This window comes from Triturus cristatus, chromosome 12 (assembly GCF_964204655.1).
Source record: "Triturus cristatus chromosome 12, aTriCri1.1, whole genome shotgun sequence".
In the NCBI taxonomy this organism is placed as follows: Eukaryota; Metazoa; Chordata; class Amphibia; order Caudata; family Salamandridae; genus Triturus; species Triturus cristatus.
Window position 1 is genome coordinate 729,538,506 of NC_140595.1, and position 22,732 is coordinate 729,561,237.

At 42.6% G+C, this 22,732-nt stretch overlaps 1 protein-coding gene across 2 annotated transcripts in view; it reads right to left on the reverse strand.

Moving 5' to 3' along the window:
* LOC146782611 (lysophosphatidic acid receptor 4-like) overlaps window positions 1–16,774 on the reverse strand; it is a 61,215-nt gene extending 44,441 nt beyond the window's left edge. Inside the window, exon 1 of one of the 2 annotated variants that reach the window (XM_085638172.1) lies at window positions 16,383–16,774. In XM_085638172.1, the coding sequence (XP_085494298.1) occupies window positions 16,383–16,503 (121 nt within the window). In that variant the 5' untranslated portion in view covers window positions 16,504–16,774. The remainder of the gene's footprint in view (window positions 1–16,382) is intronic. The other variant, XM_085638171.1, reaches the window with a different exon arrangement.
* Between the last annotated feature and the right edge of the window lie 5,958 nt (window positions 16,775–22,732).

Here is a 22,732-nt window from a genome sequence, read left to right on the forward strand (position 1 = left end):
ATGCGGTAAGGACTTAGCTCCACGCCTATTGGATAAATTACACGCAGCCTACCAGACGGCCAATCCTTGGGGTACAAACCCATATGTAATGTAAATATAATGTAATAGCACATTTATAGAGCGCAACTGTCACTCCGAGGAGCATCATGGCGCTACAACAGAACCCAGAGATGGAAACAAAAGGCCTGGTTAACTGCTGACGGTAAGAAACAGTGAATCGGATCAGAGTTTTGCAGAGAGTGTCAGGAGCACTGAAAATCCAGGTTTTTAGGGCCTTCCTAAAAAGGGACTTAGATGTGATCTGGCGGAGCTGTAGAGGAAGGTAATTCCATGCCTTTGAGACTATCACTGTGAGTGATTTTCCTCCCTTCGATGCCAGTCTGAAAGCTGGCATTTTCAGCAGATATGGAGAAGTCTTTACTCAGGAAAGCCTAGGAATAGATACAGTCCAGATGCAAAGGTGTTGGCGAACTGATCAGAGCCTTGTTACATTAAAGACCCAGCGGATAAGTGTCTCAGACCAGAACATGCTCTAAATTGGATATTCTATAGAAGATGTATTTATAGCAATATTTAAATGCCCCTAGCCTCTGGTGCAGGAGTGGGTGAAGCAACAAAGTAACTTAACTTTAAACTCTGCTATCGAGACGGCCTCTGATTGTTCATTGGTTCACTGCATTAGAACTTATAGGGAAGATAGGGCTAATAAAGGAAGAGCCGGTGCACTAAGCAAACCTCCTAGAAGTATTCCATCCCAGAAGACTGTTTAAATCTCTTAATTTGATACGTACCCTCATCTTCAAGTTGATGAAATGATAGAACAGCTAGAGGAATCCAGTGCATTACTACTTTAGGCTTTGAACCTGTTAACTCCAGAGACAAGGAGAAAACTGCATTCTCCACCTCTGATGGTTTGTTCCAGTTTTCAGTGTTGCCATTTGGCCTACATGAGGCGCCAGCAACTTTCCAAAGACTAGTGAACTTGGCCTTAAAGCTTGCTAAAGTTGTTACACAATCAGTTCATTCAATACAGCATAGTTACATCCCAGGTTGAGAGACAGCCATGCAATAGTAATGTTTAATATGGCTAGTGTTAGAAAATCCAGGGCCGGCAGGATATTACTTGAAATCGACAATGCCTTTAGTTGAATTTTCTGTCAATTCTTATGGGCAGTTTTAGTTCACATAGGACTAGGAAATATACATCTGGAACACATTCAAGCTTTATCCAAAATATAGCAAGGCACCCCTTTATAGACCCCCTCTAACCTTTCAATGCTATTACTAAAACACAAAATCTAATTTGTTTGTACTTTGAATGGAATCTTGAATATATCACAATAAATCATAGAAATAAAGCCTGTTCAGTTTTGAGGCCTTGAGCACATGGTCTTAATTTTCTAGTAAAAAAATTACTGTGTTTTGCAGGTTAACGTGCTTTTTCTAAGGCTCCTGAGGTAATTATTAAGTTTGTGTCTGTGGATGTCTTTCATGAATTTAAGAGCTGGTCCTATCATGTTATCTCTGAATGCATTCATCTATAAAACTGTAAAGACATGCTGTGTAATAGCTGGCTCGTCCTAGTTTGTCCCATCCCTGTGAATTAGTTTTCATAATATTTGGGACTGTGAAAACTGGCTCCGTGAGTCCACGGGCCATCGGGTGCTTATGGGCTTCAACTGTATCAATTGGAGCTTTTAACTTCTGCTATCCAGGGGCCACCCTATTATTGGACCTAAAATTCAGCACAAGTGAACCCCATGATTCTTATAGCCAAGCAGAGCGGTAAAAGGCTTACTCAGGAAATTGGTATAGTCTAGCTACTCAAAACTCAGCAAAGACAATAATAACACTGAATAACTCTCCCAATCCAGCCAGTGCTCTAAAAGGAAATAGTACTTTATTCTACAAACAGCTAAATACTGCACATGAAAATATATAAATGCTCATAAGGAAACATCAAACACTATAAGGTTGTGCCAACTTTATTACAAGACTTTAAGGGCCACATGTAAAAATCTTTTTGCCGGTTGCAAACGAGGCGATTCACTGAATCAGCCCGTTTGCAAACACAAAAAGGCTTTTTGGCATGTACAAAGGTACAAAGCCTCATAGCAATTTGGTAACACATTACCAAATCGCAATTTGGGTTCTGCGATTATGTATTAGGAAGGGGCGTGTTAAGGGCGTCCCTTCCTAATAGCCATTCGCTGTGCCATGTACGAATGTTTGGTGACCAAAATGCGGTTGCAAAACATTTACATTTTTCCACCAAATTCAATTTGGTGGTAACCCATTCGCAAACAGAAAGGGTCCCCAAGGAACTCCTTGCCCTTTGTGAATACATGCAAAACATTTTTTTAAAGCAGGCAGTGGTGCCTACTCATAAAAAATGAAACTGAAATATTTCATTTTTAATTTGGAAACACATCCAGTTTTCCTATAAGGAGAACAGGCTGCATTTTTAAATTTTAAAAAACACATTGCTTTTTTTAAAAAGCAAACACAGACATGGTGGTCTGCATTCCCCAGCAGGCCACTATCACTGTGTTTTTAGTGATTCACAATGGGTCGCAAATTGCAACCTACCTCATGAATATTAATCAGGTAGGTCAATTTGTTACCCACTGGGAATAGCAAATGAAACTTAATAGAGTTTTGTGCATTTGAAATTGCATTTCCTAATTGCGATTCACATGGAATCACAATTAAGAACTCGCAATTTCGAACGTACGTACACATTGCCCTTGGTGTCTTACACAGCTTCTGGATTAAGGGACTGAAGTGCCTCCAAACCTTGTGCTAATCGAACAGCAGGTGAGGTTTCTTTCAGATGTGTCTGACGACTCCTTGCTCATTGCCAACTGTGGATGGGGCCATGAAAGGCGGACGCCGCGCAAAAGAATCTACTCATTCAACAATGCGTTTTGGGATCAATTAGATACAATGATTAAGAAGTTTGCTGAAGATAAGAAGTTGGTGGCTCTGTTAAAGCAGACATCTAAAGGGGGGTTTTCAGGGTTCAAGAGGGCTCCTGTTCAGTCTTTTGCAATCCCGGGGAGGTGGTTAGCCATTTAGAAGGCCGGGACGTGGTATGGGTGACCCTACCTGGATAAAGCCCAGAACGATCAGACTTGAGTCACTACTCAGGGTTAAGGCAATCTAAAAGCCTTACTATATGACACTTCAAGAGGATCTGCGGCCGGGAGAAGACTGAAATTTGTTGTAAACTAATGGGAGCCTTCAGTTTGAGACAATCAGGTTCTTCAGGTCATCCGGGAAAGATTTAGAATAAACTTCCATTTAGTTCCTCCAGAACTTTTGTGTATGACTCAGATTGCAGCAAAGTAAAACAAACATTGGCAAAGTCAATAGGTCTCGCCTATGTCATGTTGTAGAGCAGTGTGGCATCTATGCAATAACACTGAAAGCTATGAAAAAACAAGTTCTTTGATGCGATAATGGAAAGCTAAAATAAAAGCGCGCTATGGTGCTGGCCGCGTCATAGTGCTTTTTTGTCCTTATGGTGGGGGCAGCACAGACACCAGCAGAGTGGATGGTGGGAGAGAAGAAGCAACATGGACAATGAGAGGGTGAGCATGAAGGAGCAACATGGACAACTGGGATGAGGTTTGAAAAAAAAGCAATCCAAACAAGAGAAGGGTGGGGGGAGGGAGTAAATGCTCTATCCTAAGGAAGAGGAAGTGAAGCTGGCACGCGCAGCCCAAGTATGAAGCAGCAAATGAGAGCCACAATGAAGTCCAAGAATGGTAAGCAGTGGGCGGACCTGAAGTCCCTTCTAGTAAACAATGTCTCTCACACGCAAGAGCGGCAGTGCACATGCTGTCAGGGGTGAGACCTAAAATGAGGAATTGCTATTAAGGATACAGAACCTCTTATTAAAGAAGACCATTGTACAGGTCCCCTTTCAGCACAGTGGAATGGGTTATATTCCATCCTGTTCTGCTTTCAAAAGTTTTACTTTTTGTGAGATAAGCAATGAGGCTACATGGGCCTCACCTAATATTCTCATTTGGTGAATCAGTCTTGAGATCATTGATAGAGCATGAGTGAATATTAGGATCAAGTGTTATTTTGTTTCATGTTTCAACATATGACTAAATAAACATTTTTGAGCATTTACCCAAGTGAAGCCCTTTCATTGCTTTGGTATCCTCTCAAAAGGTAAGGACTATGAGGTGGAAGAGGGAAGAGGAGATAATGGCTGGTACTTGCCCGTAATCTTCATTACTCCAAGTTCTACTCTTCCCCCACACCGTCCAGGTTTCCAATCATCCCAATCCCTGTTCTTCGGCTTCACTTGATTGATTTGGCAGGATGTGAGGTGGTTGCCCTAGCCTCCAGCTTTCTATACCAGGTGGCAGGATGTATGCCGGACGCCATATTGGGAGGCCGGGAAACTATATATTTTAGGCTTGGTGTCTTGTCTGGCGGGATGAGCTGATGCTCAATAGGTAAGGACTGTGATGGAAAAGAGGAATCCCAAAATTGGAGGCAGTCGGGTTGAGATCCATAAAGGAAGTTGGGAACTCGATACATATTGTGCATGTTAAGACCAAACCTTTCAGCTCCTGTATAGATGAGCTGTGTGAAGATTTAGATATTGGAGCTTATATATGTTGTGAATGCTGCTGGCATTGTGTTTTATTTATATCATTGTAGGTCTGAATGTTGATATTCCGTGATGGAATATCTTATAGCACATAAGCTTTTATCCACCCATTTGAAAGCATCCGTTCCGCGTCGGAAATGAAAGTCTCGGGGTCGTATAAAATTTGAGTTTAACTTAAGTACATAGAGACATTGAGCATACCATTTCCAACTGCATACATCTCCTAATCCTTTAGGTAAATCTAACCAAATAACACCCTCAATGGCATGCCCACTTGAGCCCAACACCTACTGAATGACTATTCTCCACTGGAGAGACGAAACTGCACCTCCCAGCCTTCCACGAGGTTTCCCCCGAAAGTGACTCCCCGTGGTAAGGCGTGCCACACCAATTCTGAACGACCATTGCCCACGCAAAAGGCGAGAATACATTTACACGCATCCCCTGGCGATTACTTGACCAATAACTACACATGATAAGGACGCACTTACGCGTCTCTCAGCACTGCTTTGGGTAAATACATCATACTCTCAAGGCATCTTATGAATCACCATCCTAAGCAACTTTAGGACGATTTGGGTTACCAGCATAACGATCCCGGGGGACTTTTGGCCTCATAGCCAATGAGCTGGCACAAAGATGCCAAGTGACTCAAATTGTGTCACATAATCAGGAAATAAGCCAGCTATGTGGCCCCTAGTACTTACGGCCTCTCATCAAGTGACCCCTGATGTGGTCACATGATTCCAGCTACCCTCTTGATATATGCCATTCAGCGCGAGCAGGGCTAACAAGCAGGGTTGTGGGGAAGCAAGTAGGTTTTTCCATGGACGGTGCCCTTTGAAGAAGTAAGTGAACGAAGACCCCTCTTTATTTCATGCCCAGCGAAATAACTCTAGCTTTATAGTCAAAGATTTCATTTCACTCAACAGTGTGTGACTACAGGGCCCGTCTCTCCCCTTAACCTTATGATGCCTAACTGATATGTAGGCCATGTAGGTACTTTTAAGACCTTTTCTCCTGCCACTTGTGTGTGTGCATGCTGTACACTGTATTTTTAATTTTGATTTTATGCAATTTGATTTACCTTTCATCGTATATGCCTTTTAAGTGTATATACATGTACCCATTACAAACTATGCAACATACTGAGGGGTGTCTTACACATGTTTGCATGCTTTTCGGCACATAATAGGGATATTGTGCTAAATCATGAGACCAATAAATGCAATGCCCATTTATATTAATGTTTTGTACACACCATATCAAGGAAAGAGTCCTAATAATGGTCTGTATAGCTGTGTGCATGCTTTACTGAATTGTTTACGAATGCCTGTACAATTAGTTGGAATTAGCAATCACACCATATAGGGAATACATATTCTATTCGGGTCCTGAAGAAATGAGATTGACCCACTGGGCATTTAATGGCTGGAACATTTTGAACTCAGATGTCTGGGGCTATAATACCATTGTGACATTCCACTGCTTTTAACCTTGCCTAAGGACCTTCTGAGTAAATACAAATTAGGATCCGGTGGGCAATTCTAATTCCATTTTCAATCCTTCGGTTCTAGTTTAAGCGTTCTGCTTACAAACGCGTTGAGCCCACCCACTCAACTAGGTAATGGGGGTGCGGGGCCGATGATGAAGCAGGCCACCGGTGGGACCTGTGCGTGAGGACCCAACAAAAATATCCTAGAAATGTGCTGATCACATCAATTCACCTGGGTGTAGATTCTCATTACATATACTAAGGGCCACACAACTTGCCTTGTAAAAAACAGGATTTAAGAATGACAGGTTAACCCTCCATAGTGTAGTTACACAAGACAGTTTGGAAGGCTGAGGGTTTCACCTTATCATAGCTTCTCACTTCTTCGTAGTGTTGCAAGACAGCTGCCCAGTGCTATGTTTAATTTTATTTTTGTGTCACAAGCATATGCCTTCCAAGTTTAGATGTTTTTTTCTATGTTTATTCCTTCTCTGTATGGTCCATTTTGTTGTTGAATCTGTGTGTCTGTTATATTGTTGTTCGTTAACCCCTTCAGCGTGGCACGGATTACCACGCCGTGCTGAAGGTTCTATTGAGCGGGCGGGCCGTGATGGAGCGGTTCCGTCATGCGCACAGCGCAACCGACGCGCATGACAGAACCGCTCCGTCACGCGCATTGAAGGGGTTAAGTGGGTGAATGTAAAAATGAATCAGTGAGTAGATGAATGGATGTAGTAGCGCAAAGAAGAGTGGCAGAGTGCATCTACGATAACTTATAGAGTTTCTATCCATTAGTCACGGAAGAGGCACTTTTAGTTATAAGGTATACAAATTGGTTTTGCAGTGCTTGTTTATTCCTTTCTGTCCCCTCCTCCCAACCTCCCTCCACTTGCAAGGTAGCCTTCAGCAACCATGGGCTACATCAAGTATCCAGCGATAACTCAGCAGGGAGGAAACCTGCTATTGCAACATCCATACCGTATCCATAAATATGCAGCAGGGGTGCCCTGTACCACTCTGACTATAACAAAAGGCAGATGCAAGCTCTTCTCAGATTGTAATGAAGAAAGTGAGACAGTATAAAACAGACAAATTCTGAGAAGGATTCACCATTCATTTGCAATTGCATTTATACAGAGAGCACATGAACATCTATTTATATGGCTGAAAAGTGGACGGAGAGAAGGAGACAGACCAAGAGACAAAAGACATACAGTACTACACTTATTTGTCATTGCACAGGGGCACCTTCATTGAAAGCAAACATGCTCTCAATTACAGTACTGAATGCATGAGGACATTAATCCTGAAACTGCTCCTTTTTCCCATCGAGAAGTCTCCACTGAACCATGGGAGCGCACTGGCCTATGTAGGGACACACAGGGATCCAAAGTCAGGTTTATCCTGTAGTCATCATTTAGAAAGTGCCCTTCAGCATGAGCTTACATAGGTGTGAATGCATCATATTGTGCAACATAGTGCAGTGTATAATGGATTTAGGATGATGGGTAGCAACCAGCGTTATAGATGCAACGTGGTAGATACAGCCTAACACAATTGAACCAAGACCTTCTATCATCCTCGCTCCTGAACTTCAGTGACCCTACCTCTCTGCATCAGCAAGTCTTCCTGTTCCATTTTGACAGCTGTTGCTTGGGATCATTATTTTTCATTTAGAGACAATACTACAAGAGAAAAAAGAAAACAACCTGGACTATGGCAACTATTCATACATGGACCTTGGACACTTGGCAGTGCTGTACAGCATGCCTCTGTCCATGCCATCCTCAAGACAATTCTCTGAGGGCCTCAGCAGTTTCTCTTCTGTATCAATGAACGAAAGAAAGGAAGACACCGTGTCTCTCCCCCTCCTCAGAGGTCTCCTTTCGAAGCCCCTAGCAGGCTGTCTCTCTGCCTTTTTTAAAACAATTAATCTCATGGGCCTCACCTCCTTCCTGGGCTGGCCCCCAAAGCCCTCAGGAATAGGACTCTCTACTGCTCTGCATGGTCACTCACGTTAAGTAGGTGCCCTGTGCAAGCAGAGAAAACCTGAAAAATCACTTCCAAGCTATTCTGTTTTACATGGGCTGGTGCACTACCACTTCTCCAGCCCCTCCACTAGCCTATATTGTCCAGAGACATCTCTTGCATTGACAGGAACCACTGTCATGGAGGTTCCTGTAAATTTACTGAAAGTTTGACAGACGGTCCGTCAACATGATTCTGCTGTATGGCAAACTTTCAATGTTTTTTTATTTTCAAAAAGAAAATCCCAAATCTGGATTATTTGAAAATAAAAAAACACAGTGACCCCCTCTGCATGGGAGTTTTCCCCATTGTGTGGGGGTCATTTTACAGTTTTTCCTGCCCCTTCCCAAGCAGGTTTTACCTGGCAGTGATGGACAGTGAAAACTGGCCATTTGTCCACCCACTTTAAATCAGTGGCCAAACCTCAGACGACCTTTATTTTGTCAGCCGTCGGGGTTATATGTCGGCGGCAGATACAGAGTTGTCTCCACTGTCACCATACTGAAGGTCCATCCGACTGTTAAGGAGGGGGCGGACTTTCAGTTTGGCAGAGAGTGTAATCCGTCACGGTTGCTATGGAGTACTGTGACAGATTAGCTCTGATGATAACCTCAGAGTGTTTGATGACATGTTTAGAATCTATGCGACAGCAGGGGCAGTTAATGTTGTAGTTGGTGAAGGTTTTCATAAAGGTATCTCTTACCTCATGCTGGCTCTGTCATTTCTACGAGAAGACATCACAATTTTGGCGCGATCTGGATGGGATCTGGAGTCTGTCAGCACCTTAACGAGGCGACAAGATCACACATGCCATTTCAGACACGTTGGCGGTTTGGAGCTGTGTTGGAACTAGGAGCTGACTTTTACCGCTCAAGGTACAGATGGCTGTTTCTTCTTGGGACTGTTTACAGTGTCCCAGCTTATCACTGTCAAGTCTGTTGAGCGATTTCACCTAACGGTTCAAGTGTTAGGTGCCTTCCACTGCGGAGTTTCAACGGAGGAGCAGTTTTCTGCGGGATGTTTCATGACGCAGAAGCAGAGTTTTATATGAGGAAAGGATCCGCTCGGCTGTTTTCTGACGCGGTCATGGCTTCCTGTAAACAGTGAAGTGTTCCCTGGCTCCTGTGTGTCCTTTCACTGGATAATATCCATGAGGTATCCAGTTTCCTGGTCTTCTGTTGTCGGTTCTGACCGAAGCCGGGCTGTGCAGCGTACAGCGTACAGCGTACTGTGTCAAGAGGAGGCGTGTTAATGAGGCTGTGTCAGCTCATGGCAGTTTCGTGTCAATTTCGTGTCGGCCTCATCAGGAGGAGTCATTATATCGAGCCTGCGCCTGTTCTCTGCAGTTTTGTCATTTGAAAAAAAAAAGTGTCTGTGTCTTGTTTTGGAGGAGACAGCTCATCGAGGTTGTGTTTGTCCTCTTCAGTGAGTGGAACCATCGTAACTTTTACGGATTTTTTTTTTTTTCTCTCTTTCAAAAAAAAAAGAAGACTGCGATAACCGAAGCTAAGAGACTGGTTATTCTGCTATTCTCTTCTATGGGATTCACAATGGAACTGTGACTTTGAGAAGTTATATCATTTTTTTGTGTGTATTTTTATCTTATTTTAACTTTGATTTATATTCTTGTTTTTCAAAATGACCTTTTGTGATCTTCTGGATTGTTTTTTAAAAATATTTTTTGTGTTAATTCGTGTCATACTTGGTTTTATACAATTTGCGATACAGTCTAAGTATTATGCAGGATGTTACTTCACCACAGTTTCTCTTACCCTCTCCAGGAGAATCTTTGATTGTTTGATCAAAATGGAAAAAGGTTTTTGGGAACTATGCACCTGTCTATGGCACTAATCTTAGTGCAGACCGGAAGCATGCTTTATTATTACATTGTTTGGGAGCAGAAGGACAAGATGTTCTTGAAACTTTACCTGAGATTCCACATGCTGAAGCGCGTGATTTGAATGAATATGAAATTTCTATTGCAAAATTGGATTGTCATTATTTGCCCCGAGTTAGCACACTTTTAGAAAGATATCATTTTGGTTTGAAGGGACAGGTGCAGGATGAATCTGTAGAGGAGTTTGTGACTGTGTTTAGGAAATTGGCTTCGAAATGCAATTTTGGGGGTGCAGTTGAGGAAAGAATTAGGGACCAAATTGTGTTACATTGCAACAGTGACAAAATTAGAGAAGAATTGTGGATGAAAGATGATCCCCCTGAGGAAGTTCTCATTGTTGCAAAAAAGGTGGAGCACATGATGAAATGTGTTGGTGAGTTAAAGTCGGGGAAAAATTTAAATTCCTCAGAGAAAGAAAATACTACAGAAATCAATGCAATCAAGAAGAAGGGGCTGCATTCGATTTCATCACGTATTCACAGATGGATTGTTGGTTTGCAGGATTTTTCTTTCACTGTTCAATACGTTCCAGGGGCAGGTAATTATTCTGCTGATTGTTTATCCAGGCTGGTTGATACGTCTACCCCTCCATTGGTTGTTGATGATGATCTGGGTGAGGAAGATGAGGTGAGTGTCTGTGAGGTGATAGAAGGAACCATAAATGAAGACGATTGGTTAGCTGAGCTACAGAAGGATTTTTTTTTGTGTAAGGTGACAAATTTGTTGGTTCAGGTAAAAGAAACAGATCTGAGCTTACGGGATGTGAGGGAGGTTGGGAGGAAATCATGGGTGAGCTTGCAGTGGAGAAGGGTTTTTTACTGCGAGGCACAAGATTAATTCCTCGTAAGAGATTGAGAAGTAGGATTTTACAATTGGCTCATGAAGGCCACATGGGCATTGTAAAAATTTTAGGGTAGGTTTTCATAGAGATTTCTGGTGGCCTGGCCTAGATCATGATGTAGAGCATATGATTAGAGACTGTTCTGAGTGTGTTGTAGTGGCAAAGGTTTGAGAACTAGTCAGACACCCATTGTTTGGAGAACTCTTCCTAAATATCCTTGGGAGGAAGTCACCATGGACCTCATGGGACCAGTGAGAGGTGAACACCCTACACCCTATGTTTTAGTTCTTATGGATCTGTACTCAAGATGGGTAGAAGTTTCGTGTGTCCATGATATTTCTTCCTCTTCAGTGATAAACATTTTGGATATTATTTTTAGACGTGAAAGTTTTCCACGTTACTTGTTAACGGACAATGGTGAGCAGTTTTGCTCAAGTGAGATGGGCCATTATTTGAATGAGTGCGGTATTGTGCACAAAACATCTGCTTTATATCATCCTGAGACCAATGGTGCTATTGAGAGGGTGATCACGACGCTTAAAGAAGGTATTCAATTAGCAAGAGTCAATAACTTAGATTGGAAGGTTGAGTTATCTAAAAGATTGTCTGGGTATCACATGTCACCACATACAACCACTGGAAAATCTCCATTTGAATTGTTCAAAGGAAGGGCACCTTCAACCAAGGTTAATCCTGGTTGGATGCACTGGTCTAAAGGGTGTGTTGGCAATACTATTGGTGAGTGGAGAAACAAAGAGTTGATTGCATAGAAAAAGAGGAAAGTTATGTTTGACTTGTCTAATAATGTTAAGAATGTGTCTGTTAAAGTGGGAGACTTTGTAAAGATAAAGGCTCCTAAAGGTTGTGCTGATTGGTCAAAGTTCACCAGGAGATTGCAAGTGGTGACATTTTTAAAAAATGCTGTCAAGACGCAAGACAGACCATTCTGGAACAAAAACAGAGTGGTAATTGTTCCTGGTCCTAAAGAAATTTCTGGTGCCATTTACGGAAGTGGCCAAGTGTCTAATGATTTGCATAAAAAAGGTTTTCAAACCAATCATGAGGGTGATCATGTAGCACAAAGGAAGAGTTTTAGAGTCAAATAAAAGATCTGCATATCTTAGAAATGTTGTAGAATGAAATATGCTTGTTTTTCTTATCTTCTTTCTGTTCTCTTTCCCTTGGTTTTACTCTCAATATTTTTCTCTTTTTCTTTTATCTTTCATTTTGCATTCACTCTTAGGTCACTTTCCGTTTCTCTTGTATATCTCTTAGGTCATTTTACCTGTCTGTGTTTTTCCAATATTTCGATAATTGTATATGGAGGGAGAAGTGTGACAGATTGGCTTCTTTAGTCATCTCCTCTCTCTCTATTAGAATGTGATGACCTCAGAGTGTTTGATGACATGTTTAGAATCTATGCGACAGCAGGGGCAGTTAATGTCGTCGTTGGTGAAGGTTTTAATAAAGGTATCTCTTAACTCTTGTTGGCTCCGACACTTCTATGAGAGGACATCACAAGTACCCTCTCCGCAAAAGTATAATTCACGCCCAGACTCCTGACAGTGTGAGTTTGAGAGGTAATGAGATTTGAGAGCAGGTAATGATATGTGAGGGTGAGTGACAGTGGAGTACACAGACTTCTTATGCTGAAAACAGTCTAACATTATTCCATTGGACACACTGCCAATGGGAAGGCACTACATACCCTGCATTACTTCTCTTTTACGTTAAATATATGTCTTATAATAATCATTGCAAAAAGTAACATGTTCTGTAAAAACTTGAAAAACACAGTTTTTGTCAATTGTTCGGGTTGCACAGCTGAATAAACACTGACAAACACTGATTTCAAAAGTTTTGGAAAATCTGAACAAATACTACTGCAATCCACAAAAAATAAACACTGAAAACAGGACAGATTACCAACGTCAAAATGGTCCGCCCTTTGGCTGCATCAGTCAAGTCTGAGTTCATGGAGCAGCACATTTGCGCCATGAGCAAACAGCGCCAATGTCAAAATGTAGTGCCTTTTTGATGCACTCATTAAAGTAATATTTGCCAACCTTTTGTTCTGTCACCTAGTGTGCGCCCATCCATGTGTGTTCTTCAACCACACCACACAGCATAGTTTGTGCTATGCTTGTATGCTTTTGCTGTTATTGATTACTATCCGAAGTGGGTTGATCTTAAATGTATATCAAAACCTAACATGGATGAAGCTATTGATTTTCTAATTGAGTATTTTAAAAGGGAAGGGATTCTAGATTCTATTACATCACATGATGGTGGCCAATTTCCATCTTTCAATTTGCTGATTTCTTTTTCCCGAACCTGCCAATCAAACATTTACTTGTGGCCTTGTATTCTGCATATATTAATGGTTTGGTGGAGAGATTCAATACAATTCTTATGGACGGAACTTGTCATCAAAGGCCAATTAGATTCTGAAAAACACGTTTTGGATTTGATATCGTGATATCATTGTACTCCTTTGAACTCTACCAGATTCTGTCATTTTTTGTTGCTGAAAGGAAGGAACTCAAGAAATGATTCAATTTCGACTGGGCTTACTGGACGGTCTTCTGAAGTGTCTTTAGGAGAAGTTCACTTACACTAAGGCTAAAGAAATTGTATCATACAAATAACAAATTTTGAATGAACATCATAAGAATGTTTCTGATGGTAAGAAATTGGGCACTTTGCAAGTGGAAAATTGTATGAAAGCAAAGCTGCCTTGGCAAGTTACTAAATATGTTCGTAAATTTCTAAAGTGTTCAAATTGCTCGGACTTGTAAAATATCAGCTTTACTCAATAATGGTTCTTGGTGGCGTTGTCCTAGGCTTGAAAATATATTGTGAGGAGGAACGTCTTCTCACTGACAAGGGCGCCCTTGTCAGTGAGAAGACGTTCCTTCTCACAATATATTTTCATTTGTAAGACACGTTGGGACTCCGTGTGACACAAGGAGCGCCGAAATTATTATCTTGAACCATTCACATATTTCTGAGTGCACGGGGATTACACAGTGTTGCGTTGTCCTAGGCTTGCCAGAGTTGATAAAGATGTTTATCAAAATCAACAAGACATTGGTCGATATGATGTTTCTGCTCCTTCTGCCAGGTTTTTGAAACACAAGTCTTGCTAATTCTTTATCTCACTATAATCCCTTGGATGTGTCAATTTGGACACAGTCTTCTCCTGTTAGAGAAAGCGCTATATTCAAGAGTGAAAATAAGTTCTAAAAGATTTGATGGTTCTGTAGTGTGTATCAACATGTTATTGTATTTACTTACTATTGTATTTCTTTCTTCTTGTTTTTTTTATTTAAAGGGAGGAGATGTGTGGTCACCTGCATGCTTTTCAAGTAAGAGTTCTGCTCAGGATGGTATCTCACTAGTGTTTTCACTTTTCCATATAGTTGCTACTTATTGTACTTACCACAAACCTGCTCTGGGGTAATTCTGTGGGGCATCTCGGATCTAAAATGCACTTGCAGTACACTTCAAATATCTGTTCTCTCAAGACAATTTGAAGAATTTGATTGTAAAAGACCAAAACGTGCTTCGGTCCTGTGTCCTAGTTCTGAATAGAGAAGGACTGTAGGGTGGAAGGACAATCACTAAAGCCTGTGCTGTGGTAGAGGATTGGAGGAACCACTGACAGGAAAAGGTTAGGGGAATGAATGGACAGTCTGGAGTGAAGGTTGGGGGCAAGTGCTGAAGGAAGAACCACAGGAAGGGGAAAGGTTGATGAGAGATGGATGAGGGCTGAGGAAGGGCTACGTCTGAGCAACAGGTTTGGATGGAAGACGATTAATCAATCAATCAATCAAACTTTGGGCCATATTAGGTTCTGATGTGAACCTGGGCTTCTACGGGAATTCACAAGGGCATATTATCAAACCCATTATCGCCGCTTTAACGGCAGGATAATGTTATCGCCGTTCCTTGATAATATGGCCCTTTATTTGCTTCATACAACAGACCATACAACCGCGTATGTACCAAAAACAATGAAAGAAATATTTAAATATAAGATGTAAAATAGTGTGTATGAGGAAGAGCTTTTGCAAGACACAGAATTTCCAAATCTTATAGACGTTTTCAGCAGCAGACTAAAGGATTGCAAAGAAGTCTGTCGCGTGGCATACTTGGGCAACTCCCTTATTAGTACAAATACAAAAAGTCTATTTTATGACCACTAAAAATGTTTACATGACAATGCTCAATAGAAAAATAATACATTAAAAATATATACTGTGGACAAATGTGCAACGTGCAGGGTTAATACCAATGACCACACAGCCCATGGGCAGAACCATCCTTCTTGGCACCAAACCCCCATGTGGCTACAGCAAAAGTGGCAGAACTGCGAACCAGCACAAAAGAAAAGAATACAGTGCAATCACAGAATACTAAAAACTATGTGGAGACAGAGGGCTCACTCAACAAAGGGATTTCAGTGAAACCTTCAGGCTGGACTACAAAATTAGCAGCAGTATTCAGAACAACTAAAACAAGAGTGTTTGCCTGCACTGAAGAGCATGTTTAAGAAAAGCAACCACACACACCTCAGGTGTGGCGAGCATCTCTAAAAATAAGCGCTGAAGTACGTTTGGAGACAGAAGCGCCTCTGAGAAGCGGAATTAAAAATCTTCTGGTGTATATACAATAAAACCTACTAAAAACAAAGTGTGCCAGTGGTTGCAGGGAGTGATCGTCACAAGGGCAAACCAGAATACATTTGGGATCGAACTGGCTCCTGATCTGGCCCCGCCCGCCTGAATCTAGTCAATAACACCCTGTCCCAGGGTCATGGCACCAAAAATATCGAAGACCAAAATATGGAGAAGATAAGTGCCAATAGGATGGGAGTTGTGAGGAAGGGTTGGTATGCAGTAGATACATACTTAGCACTGCTTGTGTTACAGTGCCTGGAGATGAGGCGTCCTCTTCATAGCACTAAGAGAGCTGTTGCATGCGCCATCATCCTATCCTGCAAATACTGGAAAGTGGCTGTTGCATTCTGTCAATAAAGTATGAACAGAACACCAGCTAAACAAATCTACTAAAACTGCACCATGCTCTAAAGCATCGTGGGGAGATTGCCCAAATAACTTGTAACACATCTTGTAAGTCCTAGTGTATTTTAAAAGACGTGATTTGCTGCTGTTTGCCCCAGAAGCTGGGACACGAGACACCGCATCCTGCTAGGTCTCCCTCCCAAGGTGTTTACATCACCACATTCAGCAGCGAGGGAAGCTCCTCTGAGTAACCCTGACTCAGGCTCTCTTTTAGAGTGACGGTGCAGTCCCACCTCACATACTTTTAAAGTCACTGTGCTGATTCACCCAAGCCATTTTTAAGCAGACACTACCAGCCAGTTCCTGCAGGACGTGGAGACACCAATACCCCACGCTTTCAGTAATCCCCACTCGTCAGGACTCCACGCCATTCGCCCCCTGGGTCCCACTCCCCATCCTACCTGTGCCCGTTTCAATGTCTCCGCAGCCGTGGGGTTTGGTGTTGTTGCTGCTGCGAGATGCAGTGTAAGTGTTTGCTGACAGCTGCGGTGGCCGATGGTTGTTGCTTTGTCGAGACGTCATGCGACAACATCCTCTCCACCCGAGCCAGAGAGCCCCTGCGCACTTTCCTCTGGTCTGGGGGAACCGAGGCTCACAGCAGGCGCTGAGGGCGTGAGTGAGACGTCTTCCTGCTCTGAGAAGCACCTGCCATCCGGGCTACTGTCAGCCAGCGCTGTACAGATGTGTTTTGGTATTAAGCAGGGTATCAAACAGTGGATTACCCCAAAGTCCTAACAAGATATGGAGAAGGAAAGGGAAAAGAGAGATGAGAGGATAGCAAGCGAAGAGACAGAAACAGAAAGAAGAAACAATGGAGGAAGGGGGTGAGGGGTGGAGACAGGGTGAGGGGGAGGAGGGGGCAAGTAAGTTGATATGGGAGGCTGGGGTGGAAACCTTTACAATGCAGGAATTAGCAAGCAGTGCCTTTACCACGCAGCTTTTACCGCGTATATCAGTTTACCATGCATGCCTTTAACATGCATGGTAAATATATTTAAGGTAAGTATAAATGTTTGTGTGTGTGTATATATAAATATATATGTATAAATATATATATATATATATATATATATACACACACACACATAATAGGGTTTAGTTTTAAGGGTGTTGGTAGGGGATTAACGATAGCTAGGGATATAAGGTGGCAAAGGTATTTGAAGGTTTAGAGATGGGTAAGTGTATAGGATGGTAAGGGAATTTTTGGGGGTTTAGGCATTGGCAAGGGAATCAGTGGTTAGGGTGTTTCTTTGGTTTTAGGGTTAGGTAGGGGGTTTAGGTGGTAAAAGGTATTTTTAGGGTTTGGGGTGGGTAAGGGTATGGGATGGTAAGGGTATTTTTAAGGTTTAGGGGTGGGGAAGGGAATTGGGTAGTAAGGGTGTTTTTAAGGTTTAAGGGTGGTTAAGGGTATTGGGTGGTAAGGTTATTTTTAGGGTTTTGGGGTGGGTAAGGGTATTGGGTGGTAAGGGTATTTTCAGGGTTTTGGGTTGGTAAGGCATTGGGCGGTAAGGGTGAGAGGTGCCCCAGGGCTCCCCTCTCAAGCCCACCCTCTTCAATGTCTACATGGCCCCCCTCGCAACCATCGTCCAGAACCACAGTCTCAACATCGTCACCTACGCTGACAACACACAGTTGATCCTCTCCCACACCAACAAACCCAACATCACCAGGCACAACTTCCAAGAAGGGATGAAAGCCATTACCACCTGGATGCAGAACAGCTGTCTTAAACTTAACTCAGACAAGACAAAAGTCCTCATCCTGGGATCCTCCATAAGGAACAATACCTGATGGTCCTCTGCGCTAGGAACTTCTCCCACTCCGACGGACCACGCACAAAACCTCGGCATCATACTAGACGCATCACTCACTATGAACTCAGTATCCTCGGCCTGCTGCGAAAGACCCTCAGCTGGATCCCCACTGAATCCAGAAAGACCAACACTCACGAACTCATCGGCAGCAGACCCGACTACGGCAATGCACTTTATGCTGGTATTACCCAGAAAAACCACACAAGCTCCAAAATGTCCAGAACTGCGCAGCGAGACTGGTCCTTGACCTCCCCTGGCACAGACACATCACTCAACACCTCAGCAAACTCCACTGGCTTCCAGCAGACAGAAGAATAACCTTCAAACTCCTCCCCCACACTTACAAGGCCCTCCACAACGTCGGACCAGCATACCTGAACTGGCTCCACTCCATTCATGCACCCATAAGAGACCTCCATTCCACCCAGCTTGCCCAGCCCACCGTCCCACGGATCCAAAAGACCAGAACCAGAGGAAAATCCTTCTCATTCCTCACAGCCAAGACCTGGAACACCCTACCCCTCCACCTCAGACTAACTCCCACGCTACCCAAGTTCAGGAAGGACCTCAAAACCTGGCTCTTCGAATGACCCCAGCACTTAGATAGATCTGCTCTCCACCTCCCTCCAGCGCCTTGAGACCCTAACGTGTGAGTACCAACATTTACCAACCCTTGATTGATTGATTGATTTCAGGGTTTAGTGGTGGGCAAAGATATTGGGTGGTAGGGGAGTTTTTAGGGTTGATGGGTAGTAAGGGTGTTTTTAGGGTTTAGCGGTGGGTAAGGGTATTGGGTGGTAAAAGTATTTTTAGGGTTTAGGGGTGGGTAAAGGTATTGGGTGGTAAGGGTATTTTTAGGGTTTAGGGGTGGGTAAGGGTATTGAGTGGTAAGGGTATTTTAAGGGTTTGGGGTCGGTAAGAGTATTGGGTGGTAAGGGTATTTTTAGGCTTTAGGGTTGGGTAAGGAAATTAGGTGTTAAGGGTGTTTTAGGGTGGCTAAAGGATACTGAGTGGTATGTGTGCTTTTAGGGTTGGGTAAAGGTATTGGGCGGTAAGGGTATTTTTTGGGTTTAAGGGTGGGTAGGGGCATTTGGTAGTAAGGGTGATTTTAGGGTTTGGTGGTGGGGAAGGATATAGGGTGGTAAGGTTATTTTTAGGGTTTATTGGTGGTAAAGGAGTTTTTAAGGTTTAGAGGTGGGTATGGGTATTGGCTGGTAAGGTAATACATGATTGGCAATGTACTAGTCGAGCTTTGAGCAGATTTTTAAAATAAATGTTAATGGGGGTTTCAGGTAGCTGTTTAGAAGATATCCACCCCCTCCCTTTAAATGGGACGCAATCCCACCAGGGGTGGACTGAGAGTTTAGAGAGGTCTTTCCATTCAGACAAAATAGCTTTAAGACCGATTGAAACAAATATGTCCCATAAAATACAACCTTTACTGTCCAGACTATGATATACTTCTGGGGGGAGGGTGCCTATGAATCAGTGTCATTATGCTATGTTATGCCACTATGATATCGTGACACTATAACTCCATAGCAAATTGTGCCATACCCTCTCAGATTCATCATATGCAATTAAGCGATTGTTCCTCTCCCTTCTGTATTTAGTCGGTATGTTTTGTCTTATAGCATCTCAATAAAAACGATTTTGAAATTTAAAAAACAAAGAGATGTGTTTGGTATATTTTTGTATTTTTTTATGTTAATGTAATTTGGGATGGAAGCGTGGTTTGGATATTGGGTGTTGAAGTAGCTGTGACAGGTTTTGTGGATGGGTTTGGGGTTGATAGCGTTCTGACTGCAGTTGTGGTGGGTGAGTTTGTTGTGACTGTGGTTAAGTGTTTTGTGACTTTGTGGTTGCTGTTACAGTTGTAGTTCTAGATAAGGTTTCTATTTGTACTCTGATAGCTGAGTTATGGTTGTTGGAGTCATTAGGGTTGTGATTGGAGTTTCTTAGGTAAATGTGAGAATAGGCTTTTTTTGTTTGGCATAGTTCTGGTTGAGTTGTGATGGAGCATGTGGGTTTTTGGTTTGGCCATATTCTGCATTTGGAGTTGCTTGGGTGGAAGCGAGAAAAGGTTATTTTTTGGTTGGTGTATTTTATTAGGAGCTATGATTGGGCCCATGTTTATTGGGTTTGGGTTGATGCTGTGATTGAGGTTGTTTTGGCCGAAACCATAGGGTGTTTTTGGTTGGTGTAGTCATAGCAGCCACGTTTTCAGTTTGAGCATGTGTGACATTTCTGTGGTTTTCAGGGTGCTGATGGTTGACATTTCAGCACCTTATGTGTGATACCTTATCTATGTCCACAAAATGATGTAATGTGCAGATACTATACCTCAAGTGCAATATTATGGTGTAAAAATGGCCCTAAAACAGCAGCATTGCTACTGAAGTACTTATACAAGGTGATAATCTAGGCTCCTTTACAACCTTCTCTATTTCACTCCGGACATTTTGACACATTTCATTCTCATAAACTGGGGAATGACAAGAGACCATTGGGCTAGTATCAGAAAGTGTGGATGTGTCTGTGCATGCCCATACCTGTTTATATAGGAGACTGGGATGTATACAAGGCTGGCTTTAGGGCAGTGCGACTGGTGACACCACACTGAGCTCAGGGGAGGGGGGGGGGCTGTATTTTGACATGTCTTACAGAGCACAAAGCACCTGCTGCAGAGTTCCTTGTGGCTCAGCAATGTTGAAGCAATAATAAAAATGTCAAGATAACTCTGGGGATTGATGTACCTGCTGGAGAGAGATAGAGGTTTGTCTAGTCACAGTTTTGACTCACTAAAAAGTAGTGCAGAGGGCTAGTGTGCCTGCTGCAAAGCATGTGTACCTTACAGATCACAGAAGTGTATTTTATGTAGATAGGTCAGTAGGTTACTGCTTTTGTCACAGAGATCCTTTTGTTACTTTGCAGTTCATAAGTTACAATGCCTCATACAGCACAGTGAGCAATGAATTACCTTAAGGTTGCTAAAAAAAAAGTTCCTCTGCGAAGAAATATATTCTTACTAGTAAAGCCAACCCCAACCTCTGTGCTTGGTTTTAAATCTTGAGTTTGTGCTTCTCCAGACCAAGCACTCAAAAAATATATTGCTTACCTGCCTAAATTACACGTGACTCCGACACCTTATTGTACTCGTTGTCTTATGTAACATTTCCTATACATTGATTTACACACACATGATTCATTGGCTCTGTATAATATGTGTGATGTAAAGTACTCTGACACCATGAAAATAAATTAAATGCATGTGAGGGAGGGGCTACGGAGAGATGAAGGGCACTGTTGGAGGGTGGTAGTGGGGGAATCCGTGGAGACGTAGGTCACTAGGGGCACCATGATTGTCGCACCAGACACTCCTAAAGCCGGCCCTGTGTGCATAGCTACTATGGAGATACATACAACTTTAAAATCAAGTTTACCTTTATTAATGTTAATATGAAGGCAGCACATCACATGCAGTGTGACAGTCCCATACCAGCAAGCACCATCCCTAAAGCCTTAATTCAGCCACTTAAATTTTAGTGGGTAGGCCGAACTTGGCAAAATGCATCTTAGTCCCAGAATGGAAATTGATTTTAGGTAAAATGCCATGACAGGCCAAAGGTGTCCGTCACATACGATGGATCCATTTAGCAGCCATTTCATGGAGTTACTATACCTCCCCCTGACACACAAAAGAATTATAAATGGTTCACATTCAATGATGTTCCTAATAAAATAATGTCATATATGGATGTTTTCTATTTACTCAAAATGCGTTAAGAGACATTAAGGCCTGCTGGGAGAAGTGTGTCATACTTCTCCTGCAGAACTGTTTTTCTGTTCTCAGCCAGATTGGGCACAGATGTTATGACTCAAGCAACTCACTTTTATTGCTGGGAGCTGAATGTCTGTCTGGTGGCTATAGTACAATATGACACTATCACAAAACAGGTGAGCAGCTTTCCTGCACATCTGCCAAAAGTAGTCCTATTTTTGTGATATCTTCAGTCAGGTATGAGTTTTCTTAGCTAATATACTGTTGCATTCTGGGCCCTGTAGGCTCCCTTTTACATACAATGTTGACTGAAAACATCAGAAGTGAGTCGATAAGATACACAGCCTCAATTCAGTGCTTTAGTTGTAAAAGAATAAGTGCTGAGGTCCAAAGTTTTGCTCAGAAGCCCGATGTCGATGCTATTGGATGCCCGGGTGCAAATACCAAGGCTTTGTAGTCTTGATTCCAGCTCATGCTTCTTTCATCCACCAACACACACTGCCTGCCTCTGTATCCTACTCTTTCAAGTTCATTTTCATTCACACTTTGTTACAGGTTTTCCGTATTTCTCTTCCTCCTTCTTTCCGCCATTTGTGTTTTTCTCTCTCTTGCTCTGGGTAAAAATCTGATGAGGAAAACAAAGTACTGATCAGCAAAGATGAATGTCAGTGAGCCCCACCTGCAACCTCAGACTCAAATTCAGCACTGAAATCTGATGTAAACTAGTGTTGTAAATTAGGATTTTGAACAAGCAAGGTGAACAGCCAGGGCCTGATTCACAAAGGACCTTCGCAGTCTTGTTGGAGGCCCCGCAGCCGTGGGGGAGTCTCCACAATCACGACAGAATCACCTCCAAGACTGCGGAGGCCCGTTGTGCATCAAACCCTGAGTGTTTGCAGTGTGGATGAATTTAACGGTATGTGACAAGACACTCGCAGACGCAGTGAACAAGGGTGACCATCCTGGGCTGCCATCCCTTCTGCCCGATCAGTTTTCTTGTGCAGAAGCTGCCCTGGATTAGGACTGCTGTTGTAGGCAGAATACAGACACTTGTGAATGCTCTGGGCCAATCTTTTTCATTTCCTTTAGTTGATGGAGCTTTGTTGTAGACCGAGAGGAAAAGAGGTTACTGGCAATTTTAAATCTCAGAAACAGT